Source organism: Ursus americanus, chromosome 31 (genome assembly GCF_024610735.1).
Source record: "Ursus americanus isolate L20-20 chromosome 31, mUrsAme1.1.p, whole genome shotgun sequence".
NCBI classification, from domain to species: Eukaryota; Metazoa; Chordata; class Mammalia; order Carnivora; family Ursidae; genus Ursus; species Ursus americanus.
This window is the reverse complement of record NC_142157.1, coordinates 8,874,797-8,899,008: the sequence shown is the minus strand read 5'-3', so window position 1 is coordinate 8,899,008 and position 24,212 is coordinate 8,874,797. Positions and strand designations below refer to the sequence as shown.

Here is a 24,212-nt window from a genome sequence, read left to right as displayed (position 1 = left end):
CACCCACAGAGGAAGTCTGATTTGAAAGATAAACTTGAAACTGAAGACTAGCTTTGTCGATTAGATTAAATGACAACCATTTTCCTTAAAGTGAATGATCTACATTTATAGCTGCAAGGTTTTGATAAAAAATACATTTCAGACTTAACGTTAAGACAAAAATTACTCTAAAAAACTGTAAATTGGAAAATATGTATGAAAAGTAATAATGTTTCTAAACAGCTCTAAGTATTTTGGGTTAAACAAGGTACCTGTAAGCAAAGAATAATAAGTTTTAATAGTCTTTTGATAAATCTTAATTAACCCTTTTTGATAAACTTCCCCAAACAAAGTGAAAATAAATCCCTCTGCGAGTCAGGTGGTTTCCAATTCTTTGCTTTCTACAAGTGATTGAGAAATTGAGTTGTCAGTAGATAATTATAATAATTTATAGGTCACTTTATGATTTCTGGCACCTAACTCAGCAGGATGAGAGAAGTTAATGAATGATGTAGTTCTGGCATATTGTAAACACTAATATTTTAAAATTAAAGGGGTTATATCACTCTTTTAAATGTGTATTTGACTTGGCTCACTTCTCTCATTTCTGCTTTTTTTTTTTTTTTAAGTAGGCTCCACACCCAGTGTCCACACTGGGTCTTGAACTCACGACCCTGAGATCAAGACCTGAACTGAGATCAAGAGTTGGACACTTAACCAACTGAACCACTCAGGTACCCCTCACTTCTCTCACTTCTAATCTCCATGACCTCACTATTTTTCTATAGTGTCTCTTTTTTCTTACGCTCCTTCTAATTATGTTTTCATTTCTTTAGTAGTTTTGTTTTCCCTTCAACTTCTTTCCTGAGTTCTGTTTCTAATTTTACAATTAAGTTTACTTATAATTAATTTATAAGTTATAGTTTAACCATTTCCCATTTTGTGTATGATGTGAGATAGGAATCCAGTATTATTCTCTTTCATCTGAGCAATCAATCTCTTGCCTTAGCACCATACACTGAAAAATCTGTCCATCTCTCTCCCTAATGATCTACAAGTTTTGTCATAAATCTAAGTTCCATAAATAAATGGATCTGTTTCTGAATTCTCTTTTCTTTCCACTGACCAACATGTATATCCTTACGCTGGTTTAATAATAGGTTTTATATTAAATCATTACATAAGGCAAGAAAAACACTGTTCTTCAGAAGTGTCTCTGTAATTTTTAGACCATTGTGTAAAAATAATTTATACCCATGTTTTATTGATTGACTTTTTAAAATATAATTTTCTACAGATTTCTTCTAATGTCTTTTTTCACATCTGTGAACATAATCACATGATATTTTTTCTTTTTCATTTCTTTTTTATTAAGTTTTTATTTTAATTCCAGTATAGTTAGCATAGCATTACATTAATTTCAGTTGTACAATACAGTGATTCAACAATTCCATTTATCAGCCAGTGCTCATCACAACAAGTGGTCTCCTTAATCCCCATCACCTATCACCTATCATCACCCATCACCCCTCTGGTAATCATCAATTTGTTCTCTATAGCTAAGAGTCTGTTTCTTGCTTTGTCTCTCTTTTTTTTCCCTTTGTTCATTTGTTTTTTTCCTTAAATTCTATATACGAGTGAAATTACATGGTATTTCTCTTTCTCTTATTTCACTTAGCATTATACTCTCTAGCTCCAAACATGTTGCAAATGGCAATATTTCATACTTTTTATGGATATAGTGGAATATTTTATATATGCGTGTATATATATAATATATACAATGGAATATTGTAATATATATAATATATAATAATGGAATATTATATATATATAATGTATTCATATATACATATATAGTGGATTATTCCACTATTTATATATAAAACACATCTTCTTTATTCATTTATCTATTGATGGATGCTTCCATAATCTGGCTATCATAAATAATGCTGCAATGAACATATGGATGCATATATCCTTTCGAATTAGTATTTTTGTATTTTTGCAGTAAATACCCAGTAGTGCAATTACTGGATTGTAGGGTAGTTCTATTTTTAACTTTTTGATCAACCTCCATACTGTTTTCCACAGTAGCTGCACCAGTTTCTATTCCCACCAACAGTGCACAAGGTTTCCTTTTTCTTCACATCCTTGCCAACACCTGTTGTTTTTTGTGTTGTTGATTTTAGACATTCTGACAGGTTTGAGGTGATATCTTATTGTAGTTTTGATTTGAATTTCCCTGATAATGAGTGATGTTGAGCATCTTTTCATATGTGTGTTGGACCACTCCTCTTCCACATACATCCAGAATTATAATGTTAGGCATCGCCAAAATAACAACAACAATAATCAATAGCAGTAGTAGTAGTAGTAGTAATATTACCCCCCCCCCAATTCTGTTAGGAATTTGATTATAAGTGCATTAGGAAAATTAACATCTTTGCAACATTTAGTCTCCCAATATATTAATACAGCATTTCTCTCCATTCAATTGGATCATAGTTAACGTCCAACAGAAGTTTATAACTTTCTCAATAAAGGTCATAGACATTATTTGTTAGATTTATCAAAACGTGATTTATATTGTGTTCTATATTTCATTCTATATTGTAAATTGTGTAATTTTAAAATTAAATTTACTATAGTAACTTCACTACGGAGAAGCCTGACATATTACCTTAAGCAAGTGGTCAAGGTTAACATTACCAATAATGTTACGTTGTATGGTATCATAAAATCATGAGGTCCATTCTACCAAAGACCTCACCACTATGCTTCAAAAGTGTCAGGGCTCTGAAAAGAAAAAAGCAAGGAATAGCTGCAAATTGGGGTAGACTAAAATGATATAGCTACCCAGATTTGGTCCTGAAACAGAAAAAGGGTATCAGTAGAAAAACTGGGAAAATCTGAATAAAGGCATAGTTTAGTAACATTATTGTACCAATGTCAATTTTTTAGTTTTGAAAAAATACAGCATATAGCATGGCCACATGGGATGTTAATTATTTCAGAATAAAATGTTCTTAAAATTATATTCTGTTTTTTTTTGTTGCCATTGCTGGTCTATAGAAATGTCATTGGCTTACTTACACTGCTTTTGTATCCAAAAACCTTGTTAAACCCTCCAGTTAATTCTAGGAATTCAGCTGTAGAGTCCTGGAAATTTTCTACATGGACCATTACACCAATTTGCCAATAATGACAGTGTTTTTTTCTTCCTTTCCATTCCTACACCTTTTCTTTTATGATCCTCTCCCTCCTCCCCCCACCGCCCATCTTATTCTGCTGGCTAGGATCTCTGGTAAAATCTCTATTCTATTCTATTTTGAATACAAATGGTGATATCAGGGATCCTTATCTTTTAAGGCTTAAATTGTCTCCTCTGACATCACTGTAGCAACATTTTTTCTAAATATGTCTCCTGTGGCAAGGGAGATAAAAGCAAAAATGAACTATTGAGACTATATCAGAATCAAAAGTTTCTGCACAGTGAAGGAAACAATCAACAAAAGTAAAAGACAATCTACTAAACGGGAGATGATATTTGCAAATGACATATCCAATAATAGGTTAGTATCCAAAATACATAAAGAACTTACACAACTCAACACCCAAAACCCAAATAGCCCAATTAAAAAATGCGCAGAAGACATGAACGGACATTTCTTCAAAGAAGATATCCAGATGTGGCTAGGAGACACATGAAAAGATGCTCAACATCATTACCGGGGAAATGCAAATCAGAACCACAATGAGATATCGCTTTACACCTGCCAAAACCGCTAAAATCAAAAACACAAGAAGTAACACGTGTTGGCGAGGATGTGGAGAAAAAGGAACCCTTGTGCACTGCTGGTGGGAATAGAAACTGGTGCAGCCACTGTGGAAAACAGAATGGAGGTTCCTAAAAAAACTAAATATAGAACTACCTTATAATCCAGTGATTGCACTACTGGGTATTTACCCCAAAAATACAAAAACACTAATTTGAAAGTCATATGTACCCCTATGTTTATTGCAGCATTATCTATAAGAGCCAAGTTATGGAAGCAACCTAGTTATCCATCGATAGATGAGTAGATAAAGAAGTGATATATCTCACACATACACACACACACACGCACACGCACGCATACACACATCTACACACAAAATGGAATATTATTCAGCCATCAAAGGGAATGAAATCTTGCCATTTGCAACAACATGGATGGAGCTAGAGAGTATAATGCTAAGCAAAGTAAGTCAGAGAAACAAATACCATGTGATTTCACTCATATGTGGAATTTAAGAAACAAAACAAACGAATAAAAAGACAAACCAAGAAACAGACTTTTAGCTATAGAGAACTGATGGTTTCTGGAGGACAGATGAATGGGGGGATGGATAAAATAGGTGATGGGGATTAAAGGGTACACTTATCTTCAGGAGCACTAATGTATATAGAATTGCTGAATCACTGTATTGTATACCTGAAACATATTAATATAACCTGTATGTTAACCATACTGGAATTACAATTAAAAACTTCAAAAAAAGACTTAATTATCTCTGTTCATGGCCAGAGGTAATCTTAATTTCACCAGACTCTAAAAAGCAGTTAGTGGCTTTTATTTTGAACATCCCCACAGAGAGAGCAATATTATTGTGGGTTTTTTTTAGTTTTAAATACTGAAATGTTTGTTCAAAAGGCATAAAAGAGTATAACACAAAGAAAAGGAAGTAACATGAGGACAAAAAAGAAAAGCAATATGGTATTGGTATTAGAACAAAATAAAAGCTGTGCCATTAACCATGTTAACCTGCAGACAATTAACACTGTCCAAACTTTACCTTCCCCCTGTGTCACAGGGTGGAGCTGTCACTGAGAAGTGGCTGCCTAGCCAGAGTCTACATTTCCAAACCTTCCTCCCCCACCCATTACACCAGGTGTGGCCTTGTGAACAGTTTTCCCCAGATGGATGTCAGCGCAAGTGGCAGACTGTCAGTTCTCAGGTTCAATCTGAACTTTTCAGAAGCATGTGAAGTGTGTTCCTCCTCTTTCCCCAGGTGCCAGAGAACTCAAAGGCCCACGTTACAGAAAGTCACCTATCAATCAGGAAAACCTTCAATACCCTGGTTATTAGCAATAAATACACTTTACTTAGGTTTAATCTACCATATGTTTTGGAGTCCATTTATTACAGCAGGTAGTTTTCACTAATATGGTGAAAAATGGTATCTTTAAGTGGGGTACAGACCAAACAGAAAATCTGAAATATATGGCAACTGCTTAGCAGCCAGGCAGCAGGAAATAAAGAAACTGAGTAAAGGATGGGAAGATAGTTATGTCATGTAGTCACAAAAACGTAATAAAAATATTGTTTGCCAAAAAGAAACTGTGATAGAAGTAAAAAAGTGGTTGCCTCCAGGGGAGCAAAGCAGGGAATTAACTGGAAAGGAGCAAACATCTGGGGTAATGGAAGTGTTCTATAGCTTATTTGGGGCAGTGGTTTTTACAGGTGTATAAAATTGTCAAAACTCACTGAACTGAATGCGTAAGAGCTGTGTGTTTACTGTATATAAATTATACGTCATTTTTTTTTTTTTAATGCCTGAGACAGCTTCAAAGGCACACCAAGTGTATAGCTGTAGGGTAAAGGAGATGGAAAACAGAATACTAGAATAACAATATTACTGGCTGCTTTTCTTGAGAATTTACAAGCAAGGAATGTACAAAGGCAAGAACCAACAGATTGGACAGAAAAAAATGAGAGAGAACAGAGAATCCAGAAATTTGGGGGCCCCAAGGGTTAGAAACACTGACTGCTTCTGGATTTCACACAGTAAGAGAGAGAAGGCCAAAAAGTTGTGACTAAAAATGGCCGTTAGGTTTTCTCAGGTAAACAGAGGGAGTCAGCCTTGCTGCAGACAGGTTAAGTATGTTACTTCCCATGAAGCCTATTATAGATGGCCATATGACAGCACCCAGAAAGATGAGAGAGGGAAGACTAGGAGAAAGAAAGCAAAGGAATAAAACAGGCTGGGATTTTTTTGGTGTGCTTTTTGGTTAGAGAGACCATATAATTTATTGTCCAAACTGGGATAGTTTTGACAGTGAAAGAGGGAATTATCACTTACCAAGCACAAGAGATATCTATAAACTAAGACTCCCTCTGCCAGACTGGGACATGTAGTCACTCTATTACTAGCACATGGAATTAACTACAAAAAGACAGATGAGGGCTAATTAAGTTTCTGAGGGAATAACATTGACCAAAAACCCCATAGGTCTTGCCTATAAGCCTTTCACCCTTCAAACAAAGCTCATGCAGCCAAAATCACAGGGGAAGAGAAGGAGAGGAGAGAAGAGGGGAGGGGAGGGGAAGGGAGGGGAGGGGAGGAGGGAAGGGGAGGGGAGGGGAGGGGAGGGGAGGGGAGGGGAGGGGAGGGAAGGGAAGAGAAGAGAAGAGGAGAAAGAAAGGGAGGGAGGGAGGGAGGGAGGGAGGAAGGGAGAAAGGAGGATTTACATAACCTCCAAGGAGGACATATTCCCCAATGTCCACATAAATTGACCTTGGAGGAAAATAAACAAGGAAGAACCTTCTGAAGCCAGAATTATGTCCTACAGAATAATGAACAATGGAATTCCTTCTAGAGAAGAGGAGGACCATAGTCTAATCAAGGGGTATCTTCTATCCTAGGCAAAAATCCTTGCCATCTCCTGTTTTTGTCACTGTCAATATTCCTAATTCTAAATGTTCCCTCAGCTTTAGGAAATTAATCATAAACTTGTAATTTGCTAACTGGGCCCAGTGCAATAAATTATGGGCATTGCACATAACGTGATGGTTGTGAGAATAAATCCAAAAAGTCTTTTACAAAGATCACTGAACTGACCGCCAGGAGGCCATGATTCTCTTCCAACCTTCACTATTAGCTTTGTGACGCTGGATAAATCATGTTTCTCAGGACTTCAGTTCCCTCACTTAGAATGTGAATAAAAGGATGCCTTCCAGTTCTAATAATTCTAATTTAAAGTTCCTGACCTCACTGAACCAAAAGAACTACAAAAATCCTCTATAAAATGTCACTACCTAGAGAATACATAATAAGCTAGTTGGTCTGCTTTTATAGCAAAAGCAACTCAGCACAATTTTAAAAAGTTATATTGGCAAGAAAAATCCTGGCACTCTTTCATTTCTTGATTTTTCTATATTATTTTGGTTTCATTAAAGTACATTAAGGAATAAAATAGAACTTTTTTTTTAAACTGGAAAAGACAATTACCTTCCATTTCATTAGGCTTTAGAAACTAATTCAAAAAGAAAGGGAAAACGGCACTGCACCTAAAAATTTCAATTATTTTATTGTCTGTACAGACTAAAAGTAAAAATATTTTAAAAACAAAAATGCAATTTGGAGTAACTTTTTTTTTTAAAGATTTTATTTATTTATTTGACAGAGAGACAGCCAGAGAGAAAGGGAACACAAGGAGGGGGAGTGGGAGAGGAAGAAGCAGGCTCATAGCGGAGGAGCCTGATGTGGGGCTCAATCCCATAACGCCGGGATCACGCCCTGTGCCGAAGGCAGAGGCTTAATGACTGAGCCACCCAGGCGCCCCTGGAGTAACTTTTAATCTAAAGATACCATAATAAAATATTTTATTAGCTATACAGTCAACAATATTCGCTGTATCCTAAAAACATTATTTTTTCAAATAATTAAAATTTGAAAAATATATCTGCTGAATTTCAACTTTTGATGCCCCTTCTAACTTTCAGAAGAAAATCCCATTCAGGACCTTGTCTTCCTCATTGAGAGAAGATAAAAACTAATATTCTACATAATACTTTATTAGTCATAATTATTCAGCTTTAAACATGTATAAAAATAAGAATCAAACACCTTAAGAGAGTAAGGACCAAACACTGTCTCTTGAAATCACTAGATTCTGGCATGAAGAAAAAATGGCAAATATTTTGCAAGTCCTGCTGTCACAAACCCTAGTATTACCAGCGAGTTTCTAACTCAATCACAGTTATCGATTGTCACTGATTATAAAACTACGGATAGATGTTGGACTACTATATAAAACAAGAAATATCAACACCACTGTATCTTGAGAAAAGTTCACACTAATACTCCTGGGTGAATTAATGAATCAAAAAAAAAAAAAAAAAGAAAAACAAGAACAAGTACCATGAACATACCACAAATCTCTGAAAGAAAAAATGATAGGTATACCTCAGATTATACAAAAATTTCAGTAAGTCTAAATGATGGAAAGTTGTAAATAAAATTTTTTTTTTTAAACCATTTAAGGAAACTACTTAGAGATGTTTGACAACAACTCTCAGGTAAAGGAAGAGATTTTTTTTTGTTATGATGAAATTTTTTGTTATGATAAAAATTACCTCTTAAAAATACACTTCACAGGATGCCTGGGTGGCTCAGTCAGTAGAGCAAAAGGACTCATGATTTCAGCTCAGGTCATTGATCTCAGGGGGGAGTCTGCTTGAGATTCTCTCTCTCCCTCTCCCGGCCGTTCTCTCTCAAATAAATAAATAAATCTTTAAAAAAAAGAAAAAAGGAAATACTTCACAAATTTAGATGTTTCCATAGCAGCACTTACGTCGAAAAGTCTCTTGTTTGCTTTTATTCAAAACACTTTGCATATGACAATTTTTGTCCTTCTCTGGAAACTTTAAGGCTTACCTTTCTTCCTGTTCTAGAAAATGGTCTTCTATTATTTCTTGGATTATTCTCTCCCATTTTCTCTTGCATCAGTGAGCTGCTATTGGACTTGCTGGGTTGCGTCGCTAATGATTTCTCCCTCAAATTTATCTTTGAACATCAGCTCAATGAGTTTCTTTCGGCCTTCAGATCTCTAATTTTTGAGAGTTGTTTCCTGTTTTTTAATTTTTCCTTTCCTTTAATTCTCCTTTTTAGAAAAGACTATTTTCTATGCAAAATCTTCTCACATTTTCAAAGACAATGCTTACAGTTTCTTTCTTTGGTTTTCTATTGCACTCTTTCTAGTTTTTGTCTCATGAGAGCTCTTTGTTTATGCTAACTTTATCTCTGCTTTCATATTGGAGGCATTCCCGAATATCTGGTGATCCTTGTCTGTCTGTTCCTATTTAAGTGTAAATTACTAGTAAAGCAAGCTTGTAGCTCTGTCCAAGGGGGTGAGCTTGCTGAAGGTGAGCTTCACTGAAGAGCGAACCAGGGCAGCAGGCTGGCTTTCTCTGTGGGGGAACCACTACGAGATCCTTCCTCTGGGATCATTCTGTTTCGCTGGAGAATCCGCCAATGCTGTGTTTGGTACTTCGATGTGTGGCTCTTGGTACTCACTGTTCCTGTGGCCCTGGGCCTACATTCTCGGCAGTTTCACCTCCTGCAGAGAATAAACCTCCCATCTCTGGCGGTGGGGAGGGAAGGTGCTCATCTGGCTGGGCTGAGACAAGGACCTGACTGTGCAGCTGGTCATGTGTCTAGCTCCATGCCTTACCTCTTCTTTCAGCCAAACCTGATACCTCTAATTGCAGAAACTGCTATGGCTCTGTGAGGCAAAACTGCTTCCTGACATTGTTATCCTCCACTATAGGTGCTTAGTTTCGCCTTCTCTATGGGGTCACAGTATCATACCTTTTCTGTGTTCGTATTTATGTGAATTACTGATGTCACCCACTTTTATCAAAGAAAGAGTTGGAATTTTTGTTTCTTATTTCCTTTGTTTTGGATGGATACCGTAGAAGACAGAAAGTTCTTTATATGCCACCTGAAGATCAGAAGTGATAGTTTCTAAGTACACATCCCATTTGTAATCGTTGAATTTACCTCCATTTTCATCTGCTCTGCACACATTCCCATATCCCTTCTTCTCCTTCCTTTGGAGAAAGTGTCCCTCACTCCCTGAGATCCCAGGGGGGCTTTCCGTCACTGGACGAGGCACCTCTGTTGCAGCACTGGTAAACACACCCTAGGATGGCCCACCAGAATACTCCATTCCCCGGGCCACAGTGATTATTCATCACACATGGGGGGCCAAACTGAGTTGATCCATATCTTCTCTGAGGCTGATAGCTGGATGGGTGGCCCGACAAGTTCTCTTCCTGTTGGGACGGCTAAACCAGGAAGATGACAGTCTCAGGTTGTTGGTGGTATGGTCATATGATCACTGATCATATGCCTGTCTGCATAATGATGAATAAAGAAGCCAGCAGAGCAGAAAAAGGGTCCAGATGAGATCATCTGAGTTCCTGGCTGCAACCATGCCTGAAGCCAGATGCACCTCTGGAAACCATAGTTATATAAACAACGAAGTTCCTTTTATTTTCATAAGCTGGCTTGAGCTGGCTTTCTTTCACTTGCAACCGAAGGAGTCCTGATGAATTCATCGTAATATCAAAATGTTCCAAATTACTAACACTTGAACTATAAAACACTACTTCTTTGCCAAAAATTAAATAGCCAAAGTTCTTTTGTTAAAATAAAATCACAACCATAAATAACATACACATATGTTCCTTTTATTTGAGTATTCTCATGTTTTCAGGGTAACAGTATCTTTGAGAATGAGGCATATATACTCTGTAGTATTACAAACCTTACAGCCACTAACCTACAGAATAATTTTCTTCCAGGTACTTCAAAAAGTCTTGTCGTTTCTTAAAACCTTCTCTATCAGAGCTCTCCATTTAAAAAAAAACTTAAGTTGCATGGTTATCTTACATAAAGGCTATGTGGAAAAAGAAAATAATAGATCTCAAAATATTTGTTCCATTAGTTTGGTTTACATTCAAAAAATTATTCAGCCTCAATCTCTGACCCAGAGACTGGAAACAATGATATTTTCAACCCAAGTATTTGTGGGAAGGAGGTAGATGGTAATAACATGCTTCCAAGGAGATAGGTAGGAATGCTCAGAAGTCATGTGTTCCTTGGACGCTCTCCCTAGAGTAACTTTCCTATTATTATCTCCAGGCCATGTATTCACCAATCCAATGGTCAATGTCTAAGCTTCTGGGTTTGAAGCTCTTGCCTGGGTCTTTATTGGTTTCAAGCACGTTTAGAGGCCAGGCAGGTAATCTCAAAGAATGAAGAAGCTAAACATTTTTAATGTATTGGATTCCTTTATCTGCATTAAAAAGTAAATCTTGAAAATTGGACAGCTACATGCAAAAGAATGAAACTTGACCACTCTCTCACACCAAACACAAAGATAAACTCCAAATGGACGAAAGACCCTGATGTGAGACAGGAATCCATCAAAATCCTAGAGGAGAACATAGGCAACAACCTCTACTACATCAGCCAAAGCAACCTTTTTCATGACACATCTCCAAAGGCAAGAGAAACAAAAGATAAAATGAACTTGTGGGACTTCATCAAGATAAAAAGCTTCTGCACAGCCAAGGAAACAGTCAAAAAAACTAAGAGGCAGCCCACGGAATGGGAGAATATATTTGCAAATGATGCTACAGATAAAAGACTGGTATCCAAGATCTACAAAGAACTTCTCAAACTCAATACACAAGAAATAAACAAATCATAAAATGGGCAGAAGATATGAACAGACACTTTTCCAATGAGCACATACAAATGGCTAACAGACACATGAAAAAATGTTCAAAATCATTAGCCATCAGGGAAATTCAAATCAAAACCACACTGAGATACCACCTTACGCCAGTTAGAATGGCAAAAATTGACAAGGCAAGAAACAACAATTGCTGGAGAGGATGTGGAGAAAGGGGATCCCTCCTACTACATTGTTGGTGGGAATGCAAGTTGGTACAGCCACTCTGGAAAAGTGTGGAAGTCCCTTAAAAAGTTAAAAATTGAGGTACCCTATGATCCAGCCATTGCACTACTGGGTATTTACCCCAAAGATACAGACGTAGTGAAGAGAAGGGCCATATGCACCCCAATGTTCATAGCAGCAATGTCCACAATAGCTAAATCATGGAAGGAGCCGAGATGCCCTTCAACAGATGACTGGATTAAGAAGTTGTGGTCCACATATACAATGGAATATTACTCAGCTATCAGAAAGAACGAGTTCTCAACATTTGCTGCAACATGGACGGCACTGGTGGAGATAATGCTAAGTGAAATAAGTCAAGCAGAGAAAGACAATTATCATATGATTTCTCTCATGTATGGAACATAAGAACTAGGAAGATTGGTAGGGGAAGAAAGGGATAAAGAAAGGGGGGGTAATCAGAAGGGGGAATGAAGCATGAGAGACTATGGACTCTGAGAAACAAACTGAGGGCTTCAGAGGGGAGGGGGGGTGGGGGAATGGGATAGACTGGTGATGGGTAGTGAGGAGGGCACGTGTTGCATGGTGCACTGGGTGTTATACGCAACTAATGAAGCATTGAGCTTTACATCGGAAACCAGGGATGTACCGTATGGTGACTAACATAATAAAAAAACATTAAAATAAAAATAAAAAATAAAAAAAGTAAATCTTATTAAAATTCTAGTGTCTCTTGCTTCTCTTTTTTGATTGGTTTAAGTTTCTTTTTTCATGCATCATTTCTGTCTACTGTTCCTCGTTCACCCATGGTTTGTTACATAGTGCTATCATAAATAAAAGATTTTTGGCACGGATACTCTTTGTATGCGAAGAAATTGTGTATGAATAAGAGCTAATAATAATTAATGATAGTAATAGTTCAGTTTATTGAGCACTTTAGTGTGTGCTATGCACAGCTCTATTTCCAAATACTAAGTTATTTTGTCCTCATTTCAACTCTAGGAGGTAGGTACCATTATCCTCACTTTATAGATGGGAGCATGGAGATACTGAGAAAGGTTAAGCAGCCCATTCAAGAGCACACAGAAAATAAGCTGTAAATAGGAATACGGGCACTCCATCTCAAGGATCTCTGTTCTTAAACTATTACTCTGCACCGTCCAATGAAATATGCCACCCTATGTTATGCTGAAGTCTTAACGCCTTGTACCTGTGAATGTAACCTTATTTGGAAATAGCATCTTTGTAGATATTAATTAGGTTAATATGACGTTATACTGGCTTAGGGTGGGCCCCAATGCAATATGACTGCTGTCCTTATAAGAAAAGGAAAACTTGGACACAGAGGAAAGACATCCATGAGACGACGGGGTGGAGATTGGGGTTATGCTGCCATGAGCTAAGGAACACATGAGGCTACCAGAAGCTAGAATGGGCAGGAGTGTCCCCTAGAGGTCTCTGAGGGAGCATGGCTCTGCCAACACCTTGACTGCAGATTTCTGGCCTCTGGGGCAGTGAGAGAATAAATTTCTGTTGATTACAGCTACCCAATTTATGGTACTTTGTCATGAGAGCCCTAGGAAACGAACACACTGTCTTTCACTTATACTGAAATATATCATCCTATCAACCTGTTATTTCCAATTTTCACACAGATGTCAGTGTAAGAACCATTTAACTTTCCTCTTAATTCTATGTAAAGAAAATCAACAGCCAGGAGTGGGGCCATGAGAATGGAAAAGCACCTCCTCCCAGCTAGTAGAAGCAGCTGCTTTTCAGCTCCAGCTGATTACTGTCCCACGGAAAGGTAGGACTAAAGTTACCAGGTCTTCAGTTTGCACGGGCACCCAGAAATGCGGATTCGTACATTAAATTAGTTAACAAGTTAAATCGGTAACTAGTTAAAATAACACTAGTTAATAACTAATTCATGTTTAAAACAAACACTGTGCACACGTGACACATCCATGGACCAAATCTGACCACAATCTCTGCTTTGTATGTTTGCTTGACTTTCTATGTCCACTTTCCCTTTCACTCCACTTGACAAGGCCCTCACTGCAGTCATCCAGCCACCAGATCTAGGACGCAGGCACAGTGTGGGTGCATGAGAAGCCATTTGGAAGTCAGCACCCCAGGACTAGGGCTCTCTTTGAGATATAGAGTGTGGCAGGTGCAGGAGAGTCCTAAACACTTCTGAATCCAAGACAGAATGGGTGCACTTCTCTGGATCTGGAGTCTAACACTATTCCTCTATTTTGTCAGCTGGTCTTCCTAAGGCTTTCTTTTCTCTCTCTCTCTCTCTCCTTTTTTTTTTTTTTTCTTTTTCTTTTTTGGTCTTTGTTAGTCTGATTTATAAGAGACTTAGAGCTTTACTGGGTACAGATTTTGAGTAAATCTAGGACATGACCTTGGTACTTCTCAGGCTTACAGCCATTTCATTCATAGCACTGTACTTATACCTTAATAAGTTCCCTAAATTTCTTATCTCTTGTATGTATACTTGAAAGAAGCATTAAGTGGACTGTAGTAGCTCATAGCCGCCCTTCAGTATTCACCATCCTATAACCTATGAAAGTCGTCCAGAAATCTGGAAACATTTCTGAAAAGAAATTCTGTGAAATCAGTTTTATAAAATGTGACTTTATTGCTCAGGCTTGCTTAAGGAAAAAAAAAATCTAAAATATAAAGAATCGTTCTGCTAATGTGAACATCCACTCTAGTCCAGTAAGTCTGTTACTATGTGGTAGCCTTAGAATCTTGATTCCTCATTGGCTACGACCATGTCTTCATATCTACCGGAGCTCAGACCTATTTGATGTGGTATAGAAACTACTGAGTGCTGCTGGTTAAGAGAAAGGAAGTACTTGACAGGTTACCAGGACTCTCTCTGCTACATTGAGATATTAAATTCAGTGATGCACTTTGGCACACTGTGGTGTTTGGGACCTGCAAAATCGACAAGCATTATTTTGGAAAGTCTGTACAGCGTGTCAAGAAGTGAAATACCACAAAATCCACCCAAGTTCATCTCATTTAATGGTTTGGGTTTTTTAAGTTTACTTTTTGCTTGAATTAAAAATATCTCAATCTTCCCTTCCAAACCTGTAAAGTCATACTGAAATTCACTGACTTACGTTTCTCACAAAACCTCAAGTGGTCAGTAAAGCCGGTTTTATCCTCCGGTGGCAGATGAAGAAACGGAAGCTGCAAGCCTTAAGTAACTTGTTCAGCGTTGTTAGTGAAGGAGGTAGAAGCTTGCACGCAATCCCCTGACTCTGAGTTCAGTGACCTTTCCCACAAGTAAGGCAGGCAGACTTGGAGGCCAGGCTGCTGGGCCATTAGGCTAGCCAGACCTGCGATCAAAACTGCCCTTAACTTCTGATGTTAGATAGACCGTTCGAACCTCTCTAAATCTGAAGCTTCTCATTTGTAAAGGGGACTTAAAATACCATGGCACAGACTGGGCACTCACCCAGTCCGTTCCCTTCCCTCGCTCTCTCCTACAAGATCCCTTAGATCTAAGCAGACCACCCATTCTCCGGTTAAACATTTGGATGATTAGTGAAAACCTAAGTAGCCAGAGAAAAGTAGCTTAAGACATGGATGACACAATAAATTCATTGTCACAGGCAAAGAAGACCACAGGAGAGGTTGTTGTCACGTACATGCTATTACAGAACAGCCAAGAGAGTGGTTTAAAAAAAAAAAAAATCCACGCTGTTGAGTCTTTTCTTACAGGGGACAGGTCACATCAAAACATCACGCCTTGGGGGCCCCTGGGTAGCGCAGTCATTAAGCGTCTGCCTTCGGCTCAGGGCGTGATCCTGGCGTTTCAGGATCGAGTCCCACAGCGGGCTCCTCCGCTGGGAGCCTGCTTCTTCCTTTCCCACTCCCCCTGCTTGTGTTCCCTCTCTCACTGGCTGTCTCTCTGTCACATAAATAATAAATAAAATCTTAAAAAAAAAAGTCACGCCTTGAACTTATTCTCTGTCATATAATAAATATGGCTCATTGTTTCCAAACAGAAAATATTCAAAACATAGCAGAGGTATGAAATGCCTCCAACTCATGGCATTGTTTGAGACTCCGAATGTAGGTTATCCTAACAGCTGTCGTGTCCTACAGCAGCCAGGAGTGAGAGTCCCCAGGATCATGTGGCTTGCCGGTGCCACGAAGAACTTAAATGCCGACTCCTCTATACCTCCAGTCCGCTGGCTCACTTGGGTGAGGATGAGGTAGGGGCACGCATGACCAACACGAGCAGGGGATGGGCCTGAGTAAGAGGAAAGGGGCTACACTAATTATAGATGTGGACAGGCGAGAGGCATAAGCTCAGAGCTGCTAATGTCCGGAGGTATTCACAGGCCTACTACCACAAAATCTAAGCAATTAGCAAATCTGATGCTAAAAATATTAAAATGCATAACGTGATTTAGAATATTTCTTCCAATTTCAACTTAATGCTAGGGAATTATGTGCCAATAGCTGTCTTATATTTGTGACTCCAGCTCTTGGCACAATCCTGCAGAACTGGGGCTGTGTTATTGCATATGTGGGAGGTTATTAAATGTTTTACAATGATTATGTTAAAGGTCATAGTCCTCATACACATAACTTCACTTACTATTACGAGTTAGATGTGTACATGAGTAGACAATGGTCTCCTTCCATTAAATGCAAACTGGATGAAATTACCGTTTAAGTTGCCAGGTTGTAAGAGAGAAGAGATCAAATTAATGAGGGTGAAGTTGTATAATCAGTTTATAAAACAAATCATGCTGAGGTCAAGGCTGACATCGTCAACTCCCACTCATCTAAGTACCCTTAAAAATGTGACCTTCTCTGTTTTTCTGCCACCACCGCTCTAATTCAAGCTGTTTCTTATTTCTCTTCCATTCACATGCAGTTGGTGAATCATTTATCTTGGCAAACATGAATTCCATCATGTCACCTGGCTCAGAAACCTCTGAGGGCTTCCCACTGCTTGAGACACAAAGGCCCAACTCCTCAGCAAGGCATTCGTGGCTCTCCTAAATTTGGCCCATCCTTGTGATTCAGTGGTTCTGAACCACTAGGGGAGCTTTAAAAGATAAACAGGTTTACACCTTGTGCCCCAGAAATTCTATTTATTAATTCTGGGGTAAGATCCAGGGACGTGTATTTTTAAAAATATCTCTAGATGACTTTATTCACTGCCAGCATTGAACCACTGGTGTAATTTTCCCACCTATTATTTCACCAACATGAACTAAACCTCCTGCTCCAGCCAGTAATGCTGATTTGTTTGTTTGTATCTCTAGTTCTCCGTTCATGCTGTTAATCCAACCTGGGATGTCATGTCCTCTCCTAGCTCTTTATTTACATTTAAATCTTTACCATTCTTCTAAGGCGAACTGAAATCCTACTGCCATCTTTACAACCACTGTGAATCATAATAACATTGCCATTCTGATAACCCCAAGAGCATTTGTTACCTTCATGAAGTACTTCATGGCAATTAATAACATACTGTTTGCACTATGAGCATTTTTTTCACACTTCATTCCCTGTATTCCTGGCTCCTGGAGGGAAAGGAAACTTTTCATAATATCTTTGGTCCCCATTCCCTAGCCCCTTAAACCTATGAAAGCATTAAACATAAAGCAGACATTCACTCATGTGCTCAAAGCTTATGATGACTAAACAAATTAAAATCTCTAAAATTGGGGCGCCTGGGTGGCTCAGTCCATTAAGCGTCTGCCTTCAGCTCAGGTCATGATCCCAGGGTCCTGGGATTGAGCCCCGCGTCGGGCTTCCTGTTCGGCCCCTGTTGGGCTCCCGGTTCAGCCAGGAGCCTGCTTTTCCCTCTGCCTCTCCCTCTCCTCCTCCTCCCCGCTCGTGCTCGCTCTCTCTCTCTCACCTCTCAAAAATAAATAAATAAAATATTTTAAAAAATTAAGTCTCTAAAATTTAGGAAGTATATTCTTATAGCCTGCCATCATAAGTTATCAACCTTCAAGGTTATTTATGCACACACTGATGAGTTTTTCATGGGAAGCATCACTATGCCCATGCAGAAATGATAATCACTTGTCCACAAAATCTGATGTGATGTCAAACATATTGTTGGTTGATGCCTAATAAACGTGTTTTTCCTACAGACAGAAGTATTTTCCATATTTACATATTCAATTCCTGTAAGTTCACAGAACAGAAAGGAAGAAGTAGTAAAATGGTTCTAATCTGTTAATACCTGATTTAAAATGACCCACCCATGTGTAAAACAGCTGAAGAATCAGGACAGAATCAGGACAGCTGATTACTATCCTCATCCACTGCAAGGAGAACCAGAAGAGCAAGTGTTCCCTTGCCCTCAATTTAGAAGACATAAGAGTATCAGTAACCTACAGATAATGCCTCTTATGCAAATATGGAAAACCAAAAACTACTGGCGGGAGAGCATCCAATATGCTGAGCCACTGCCAGAGCTCCAGCTCAGGCTTTCCTATTGCTCAAGCTGCCCAGAAAGGTGCTATTCTGCTTCTCGGGCACGGAAGATGTGATTCCACTCTCAGACCTAGAATTCCTCTACAGAACAGTGTCATGCATGATGACTTCCTGTAGTTCAAGTAGCACTGGTACTTATGAGTTAAATAGTCTTGGGAGGACTGGCTGAGAACCCAACCCTATTTATAACATTGTTTTTGTAGGAAAATGTTTTCTGCATTCCAAACAACAGAATTAGATATGAACTTCTGGAATGCAGTTTCTTTCGTAGATTGAGAACTGACTGTATCTTGTTAATTACACTACGGTTCGTATTTGCCTAGGATAAGATGGGAGTGTGGAGGCTTGCCAGGAGTGCAAAACAGGAATGAAGAGTTGCCATGAATATGGACCATATGTGACTATAAGGATGAAAGACAGAGAGGATTAACTTATTAAGCAAGTATTTACTGAGCACTAGTAAGGCTATGCTGAATGCTGAGACAAAAATTACTCAGACAAGAAGTTTGATTCTATAGTCCTTACAACCTAAGATGGGAGATAAGACAGACATAAACACAAATAATAAAGCTGCCTGGTAAAATGTGCTATGATGGTGATAAAAACAAAATATTGGATGAAGTCAGCAGACAGAGCTAGTGGTTCAGCTGGAGCAATCAGGGAAAGTTCCATGGATGAGCTTGCACCTGGGCTGAGCCTTCAGGGTTTGCACAAGATTTCAAAAAGCAGAGGACACAGTGAGGACGAAGGAGAGAACATCACAGAAAAAACATCAAGAAATACAGTACACGTCAAGCCATGGAGGCATGAAAAATGATGAGAATTCAGAAAAGAGGAAAGAGTCCAGTTGGCTAAGGTGAGGGATATTTTTAGGAGCTGGGTAAAGGGCTTTGAGTACCAGGCAATGGAACATGGATTCTATCCAATGGCGAATGGGGAGCCACTAAAGTGTTTTAAAAGTATTGGAGTTCTCTATGCCGATCTCTCTAGCAGTGGAATACAGGATGGAGGAAGAGTGAATGCACAGAGGACCACTAGGAGATAATTATATTAACTGAAGTTGGTTAAGATGACCTTTCAAAGCTAAGTTTTTGAATAAACAAACATTTAAGGTTCAAATACTAGTTCATTACTAAATATCTCCCCCCAATAATCACAAACATACAGCTCATTTAGAAAAGCCATACAAAGCCTTAAAAAACTGAAAAACATAGTATTAGCTATAATGGAAAAACCACCTTTAAAAATATTAAGTTTGGCATATAGTTAGGACTGATGACTAGACTTAATGAAAAATAAAGGAGGATTTTGAGGTGTTAATCTCATTTTAAAAATATTACCAAGAGTTTAAACATTACATTTTTAATAAGCATATGAAATTTACTAAGAAATCATCTTTCTATTATTTTCCAAGACCATTAATGCAATATATAAGGTGATTCTAAGATATTCTGAGAAATTTGAGAGTTGAAAGAGTGTCAAAGGTACTGGACTTAATTCTTTACATGTTAAATCAATCTTCAGCTGGCATTAAAATGGATACGAGCAGACTTACTTGAAGCGATTTGACTTAGCAAATGTCTTCTAAACTTCAAATTTTCAGTATCGGATGAAACACGGCATTCATCTTTATCTGAAAAAAAATGTAATGGAAGTAATGAAATTGAAAGAATTGATAGGTAGCTTATAGAAGCCAATTGTATGATTACACCTTAAAGACCATAAGAGAGTTATATGAAGTCCTATAAAACTGACATTACTTATACTATGTATAATTTAAGAACGTAAGATAAAAATCTCAAGCTATGCCCAAAGACTTCTAAAATAGGAGATATAATACATTCCCTTCATACATTTTTATGTCAATCTCCTCAAAATTCTGAAAAATATATTATTAGATATTCAAGCCTGATTCACACTGAATTCTTTAATTTAGCCAATAATCAAGCCCTCTTCGGTTCTAATATCATGGAGAGCAGGGAAAGATGAAGTTGCATGAGAGATAGTTTCTGTCCTCAAGAAACCCACACACCACAGAAGGAGACAAACATGAACAATTCCATATCAAGGCAGATAATAATAAGCATACAAGTGGTACTAGGTCTATGGGATTGTGAAGAGGGTTAATTACTACAGAAAAATTTGGGAAGGTTGTGTTATGGACTGAATTGTAGCCCCCCGAAGTTCATGTAGTAATGCCCTAATCTCCAATACCTCAGAATGTGACTGTATTTGAAGATAAGGCCCTTAGAAAGGTAATGAAGTTAAAATCAGGCTGTTAAGGTGGACCCTAATACAACCTGACTGGTGTCGTACAAGAAGAGATTAGGACACACAGAGAGGCACCGGGGATGTGCACACACAGTAGAAAGACCATGTGAGGACACAGCAAGAAGATGCTAATCTGCAAGCCAAGAGATAAGCCTCAGAAGAAATCAAACCTATGAACACCTTGATCTTGGATGTCTAGCTTCTAAAACAGCAAATAATTTCTGTTAAGTCACCCAGTCTGTAGTATTTCGTTTTGCAGTCCTAGCAAACTAACATACTCTGTAAAGTTAATAATCGGATTGAAGGTTGGAAACAACATTCTAAGAAGAAACAAAAATTATTTTAGACATATGGGCCAAAATGTACAGTGTGAAATAAGTCACTATACTTCCATAATAAGAGCATAGCTTGGGGGGAAGGAAGAAAAGAGAGAAGTGAGAATAGGCATGGAGGGAGGGAAGGAGAGAAGGAGGAAAAGAAGGGGACTGATAGGCCAACAGATTGATTAGGAGTAGAATTTGGGGTTCAGGTCATATTGTAAAAGGGGCTGAATACTACATTCAGTATATGGGGTTTTATTTTATACATAAAAGGAGCCATCAATGGTTTTCAGTAGAAAACATGTTTGAATTTTTATTTTGGAATGATGGCTCTGGTTTTGGAATATGAGTTACTATGAAAAGATCCCCAAGGCAGTGAGACCTGTTTTGCTACTGCCATAGTCAAAATAAGAAGAAACCAGGGCAATTGCAATGGAAGTAAAAAGTTAAAAATTCACTGAAGATGTGCTTGAAAATAAGAGCCAGAATAAGCACTCCACCACTGTTGCACGACTGAGAACTGGAACAACTACCACCACTCAGTTATACAGTTACAAATGCGAGTATCTTGGCTTCAACAGGCCTTTCTTTTCTATCACAATCATCCATTGTGTGTATCAACTACTACCTTAAACAACCAACCAATCCAAAGACTTGCCTCACTTCTAATACCTGCCCCAGAACTTCAGAGCTCAACCTGTAATCAGTAAAAACCCTCAACTCATTTCCTCTAAGGAGGTGCCACTTTAGAATCATCTGTGTAGTCTCTCTTGCTACAGCAAGTCAATAAAACAGTTTGCTTATCTCCTAAAAGGTGTCTTTATTTGAGAAGGGGGTTTCCACAAAACATGGATGTCCGTCAGTGAAGTCAAGGAAGGAGAGAAAAAGGAGGGAGAGCCCTATCCCACCTTTTCAGGGAAGAAGGAAAATTAAGAATTTAACAGTTACTGATGACCTTAGAAAAAAACTTCAGGAAGGCAATAAAAGAAAGCAAAAACTTCCAGTAAGGGCTGAAGAGAAAGGAGAAGTGAAATTAACTAGTAAATTTTACTCTTCTAGGAAGGCTGGCATAGTCTGAAAGTGAACGTGAATCTTTAACACGGATTTTGTTGTTGTTACTTTTTTTTTTTTTTTTCATTTTTAATGCTAGTAGAAGAAAGACATGGAGAGGGAGAGTGGTAAAATAATGGAGCAAATACAAGAGAAAAAGGAAACAAGAACTCTGGTAGAGTTAGCCATGTTAAAGAGGGGAAACAGTTTCTTCTCTACAATTAGAAATGAAGGAAAGAATGGTGATAAATATAAAGAAAAATTATTGTGTGTAAGGGGGTAAAGTTGAGGGAGTTAAGATCCAATGGCAAGACCATCTATTGACATAGAGAGGCTGAAAGAGGGAGAGAAAGAAGGAGAGAAAAAGAGATGAGCGAAAGAATATATAAATTTAAGAACTTAAGAGAGAAAAAAAAATTGCCCAAGGAGAAAAGAAAAGAGAGGGGACTTTCGGTATTTGAGATCTAGGAATGCTTCTGCTTGACGGAACTGAGCAAGTTCTGAGTATCAGGAACTCAAAAACATGAATTAAGAGCAGATTATAAATCACATACTGTGGGGTGGAGAAGATGGTTCCAGGTCTGATGCTGACGTAATTGAGGAAGTTGGACCAATGTCCTGTAAATCAACCAATACCAAGACTAGGAAAGGGGACGTGGCAGTGTAAGAGAGGAGAAGGAACTGATGCACAAAGGTGGCATACTCATCACTGAATTGACAGTACACAGCAAAGGAACACATCCACTGTCCTTTTGTTTTTTTTTATTTTTTTTATTTTTTTAAGATTTTATTTATTTATGTGACAGAGAGACAGCCAGCGAGAGAGGGAACACAGCAGGGGGAGTGGGAGAGGAAGAAGCAGGCTCCCAGCGGAGGAGCCCGATGTGGGGCTCGATCCCGGAATGCCGGGATCACGCCCTGAGCCGAAGGCAGACGCTTAACGACTGCGCTACCCAGGCGCCCCTCCTTTGGATGTTTCTTTTTTTTTTTCTTTGAATATTTCTATAATATGAGCATTCATCACTAACAAATCTTTTTTTTTAAAGATTTTATTTATTTATTCGATAGAGAGAGAGACAGCCAGCGAGAGAGGGAACGCAAGCAGGGGGAGTGGGAGAGGAAGAAGCAGGCTCATAGCGGAAGAGCCTGATGTGGGGCTCGATCCCATGACACCGGGATCATGCCCTGAGCCAAAGGCAGACGCTTAACCGCTGTGCCACCCAGGTGCCCCCACATCAACTGTCCTTTAAATCTAAAACTTGATCCATCTAGGGGCTTAGTCAGTTAAGTGTCTGGGTGGCTTAGTCAGTTAAGTGTCTGCCACTGGCTCAGGTCATGATCCCAGGGTCCTGAGATCGAGCCCTGCATCAGGCTCCCTGCTCAGCAGGGAATCTGCTTCTCCCTCTTCCTCTGCCTTTCCTTCACTCATGCCTGCTCTCTTGCTTTCTCTTTCATAAATAAATAAAATCTTATAAAAATAAAAAAATAAATTTAGACCTATCGCCAGATGAATGCATAAAGATGATGTACTATACTATATATATGATGGAATATTACTCAGGTGTAAAAAATGAAATGTTGCCATTTGCAACAAACAAATGGATCTAGAGGTTATTGCTAAGTGAAATAAGTCAGTGAGAAAAAGATAATTACCACATGATTTCACTCATATGTGGAAATTAAGAAACAAAACAAATAAAGAAAAAAAGAGACAAGCTGGGGTGCCTGGGTGGCTCAGTCATTTAAGTGTCATAAGTTCAAGCCTTGCGTTGAGCTCCATGCTTGTTGTGAAGCCTTAAAAAAAAAAAGAAAAAAAAAAGGGACAAGCAAACAAAACAAAACAACAGACTAAAATATAGAGAACAGGTGGTTACCAGAGGGGAGGTGGGTTACCAGAGGGGTGGGAGGGATGAGTGGTGAAATAGATAAAGGGGATTAAGAACAGACTTATCTTGATGAGCACCGAATAATGTATAGAAGTATTGAATCGTTATATTGTACACCTGAAACTAATGTAACACTGTCTATTAAATATCTAGGATTAGAAAAATTCAATACTTTTTCTTGAGATGGCCATGCAAAAAAAAAAAAAAAAAAAAAAAAGGGACTGTCCACAAAAGCCAGGTTTAAATTTCAGGGAAGAAGAGTTCTATGGGAAGATCAAAGTTATAAAAACTTGTTCAAAATATAGCACAGAGTCCAGATGACATGAGGACTTGGAAGTAGGCCAGTAGTAGAACTGTGGGTTCCATGAGAACAAGGTAGGACTGACTCCTTGGAAAAAAGAACACGATAAGAGTAGGGCTTCACTCAGGATGATAGCACTCTTGTTCTCTTTCTCTCTGCTT

The 24,212-nt window shown here is 38.4% G+C and overlaps 1 protein-coding gene across 7 annotated transcripts in view; it reads right to left on the bottom strand.

Annotated features, from left to right (window-relative positions):
• Window positions 1-24,212, bottom strand: part of ZNF438 (zinc finger protein 438) — a 172,311-nt gene that overhangs the window by 71,400 nt on the left and 76,699 nt on the right. For 4 of the 7 annotated variants that reach the window (XM_045786437.2, XM_045786438.2, XM_087857571.1 and 1 more), the window contains one exon: window positions 19,779-19,856. Coding sequence is in view for 3 of the 7 variants with exons in the window: in XM_087857570.1 (XP_087713696.1) it covers window positions 8,382-8,443 (62 nt within the window). In the remaining 4 variants the exon portion in view is untranslated. Of the gene's footprint in view, window positions 1-8,381; window positions 8,538-19,778; window positions 19,857-24,212 lie in introns of all 7 variants that reach the window. The other 3 variants (XM_087857570.1, XM_087857568.1, XM_087857569.1) reach the window with 1 other exon arrangement.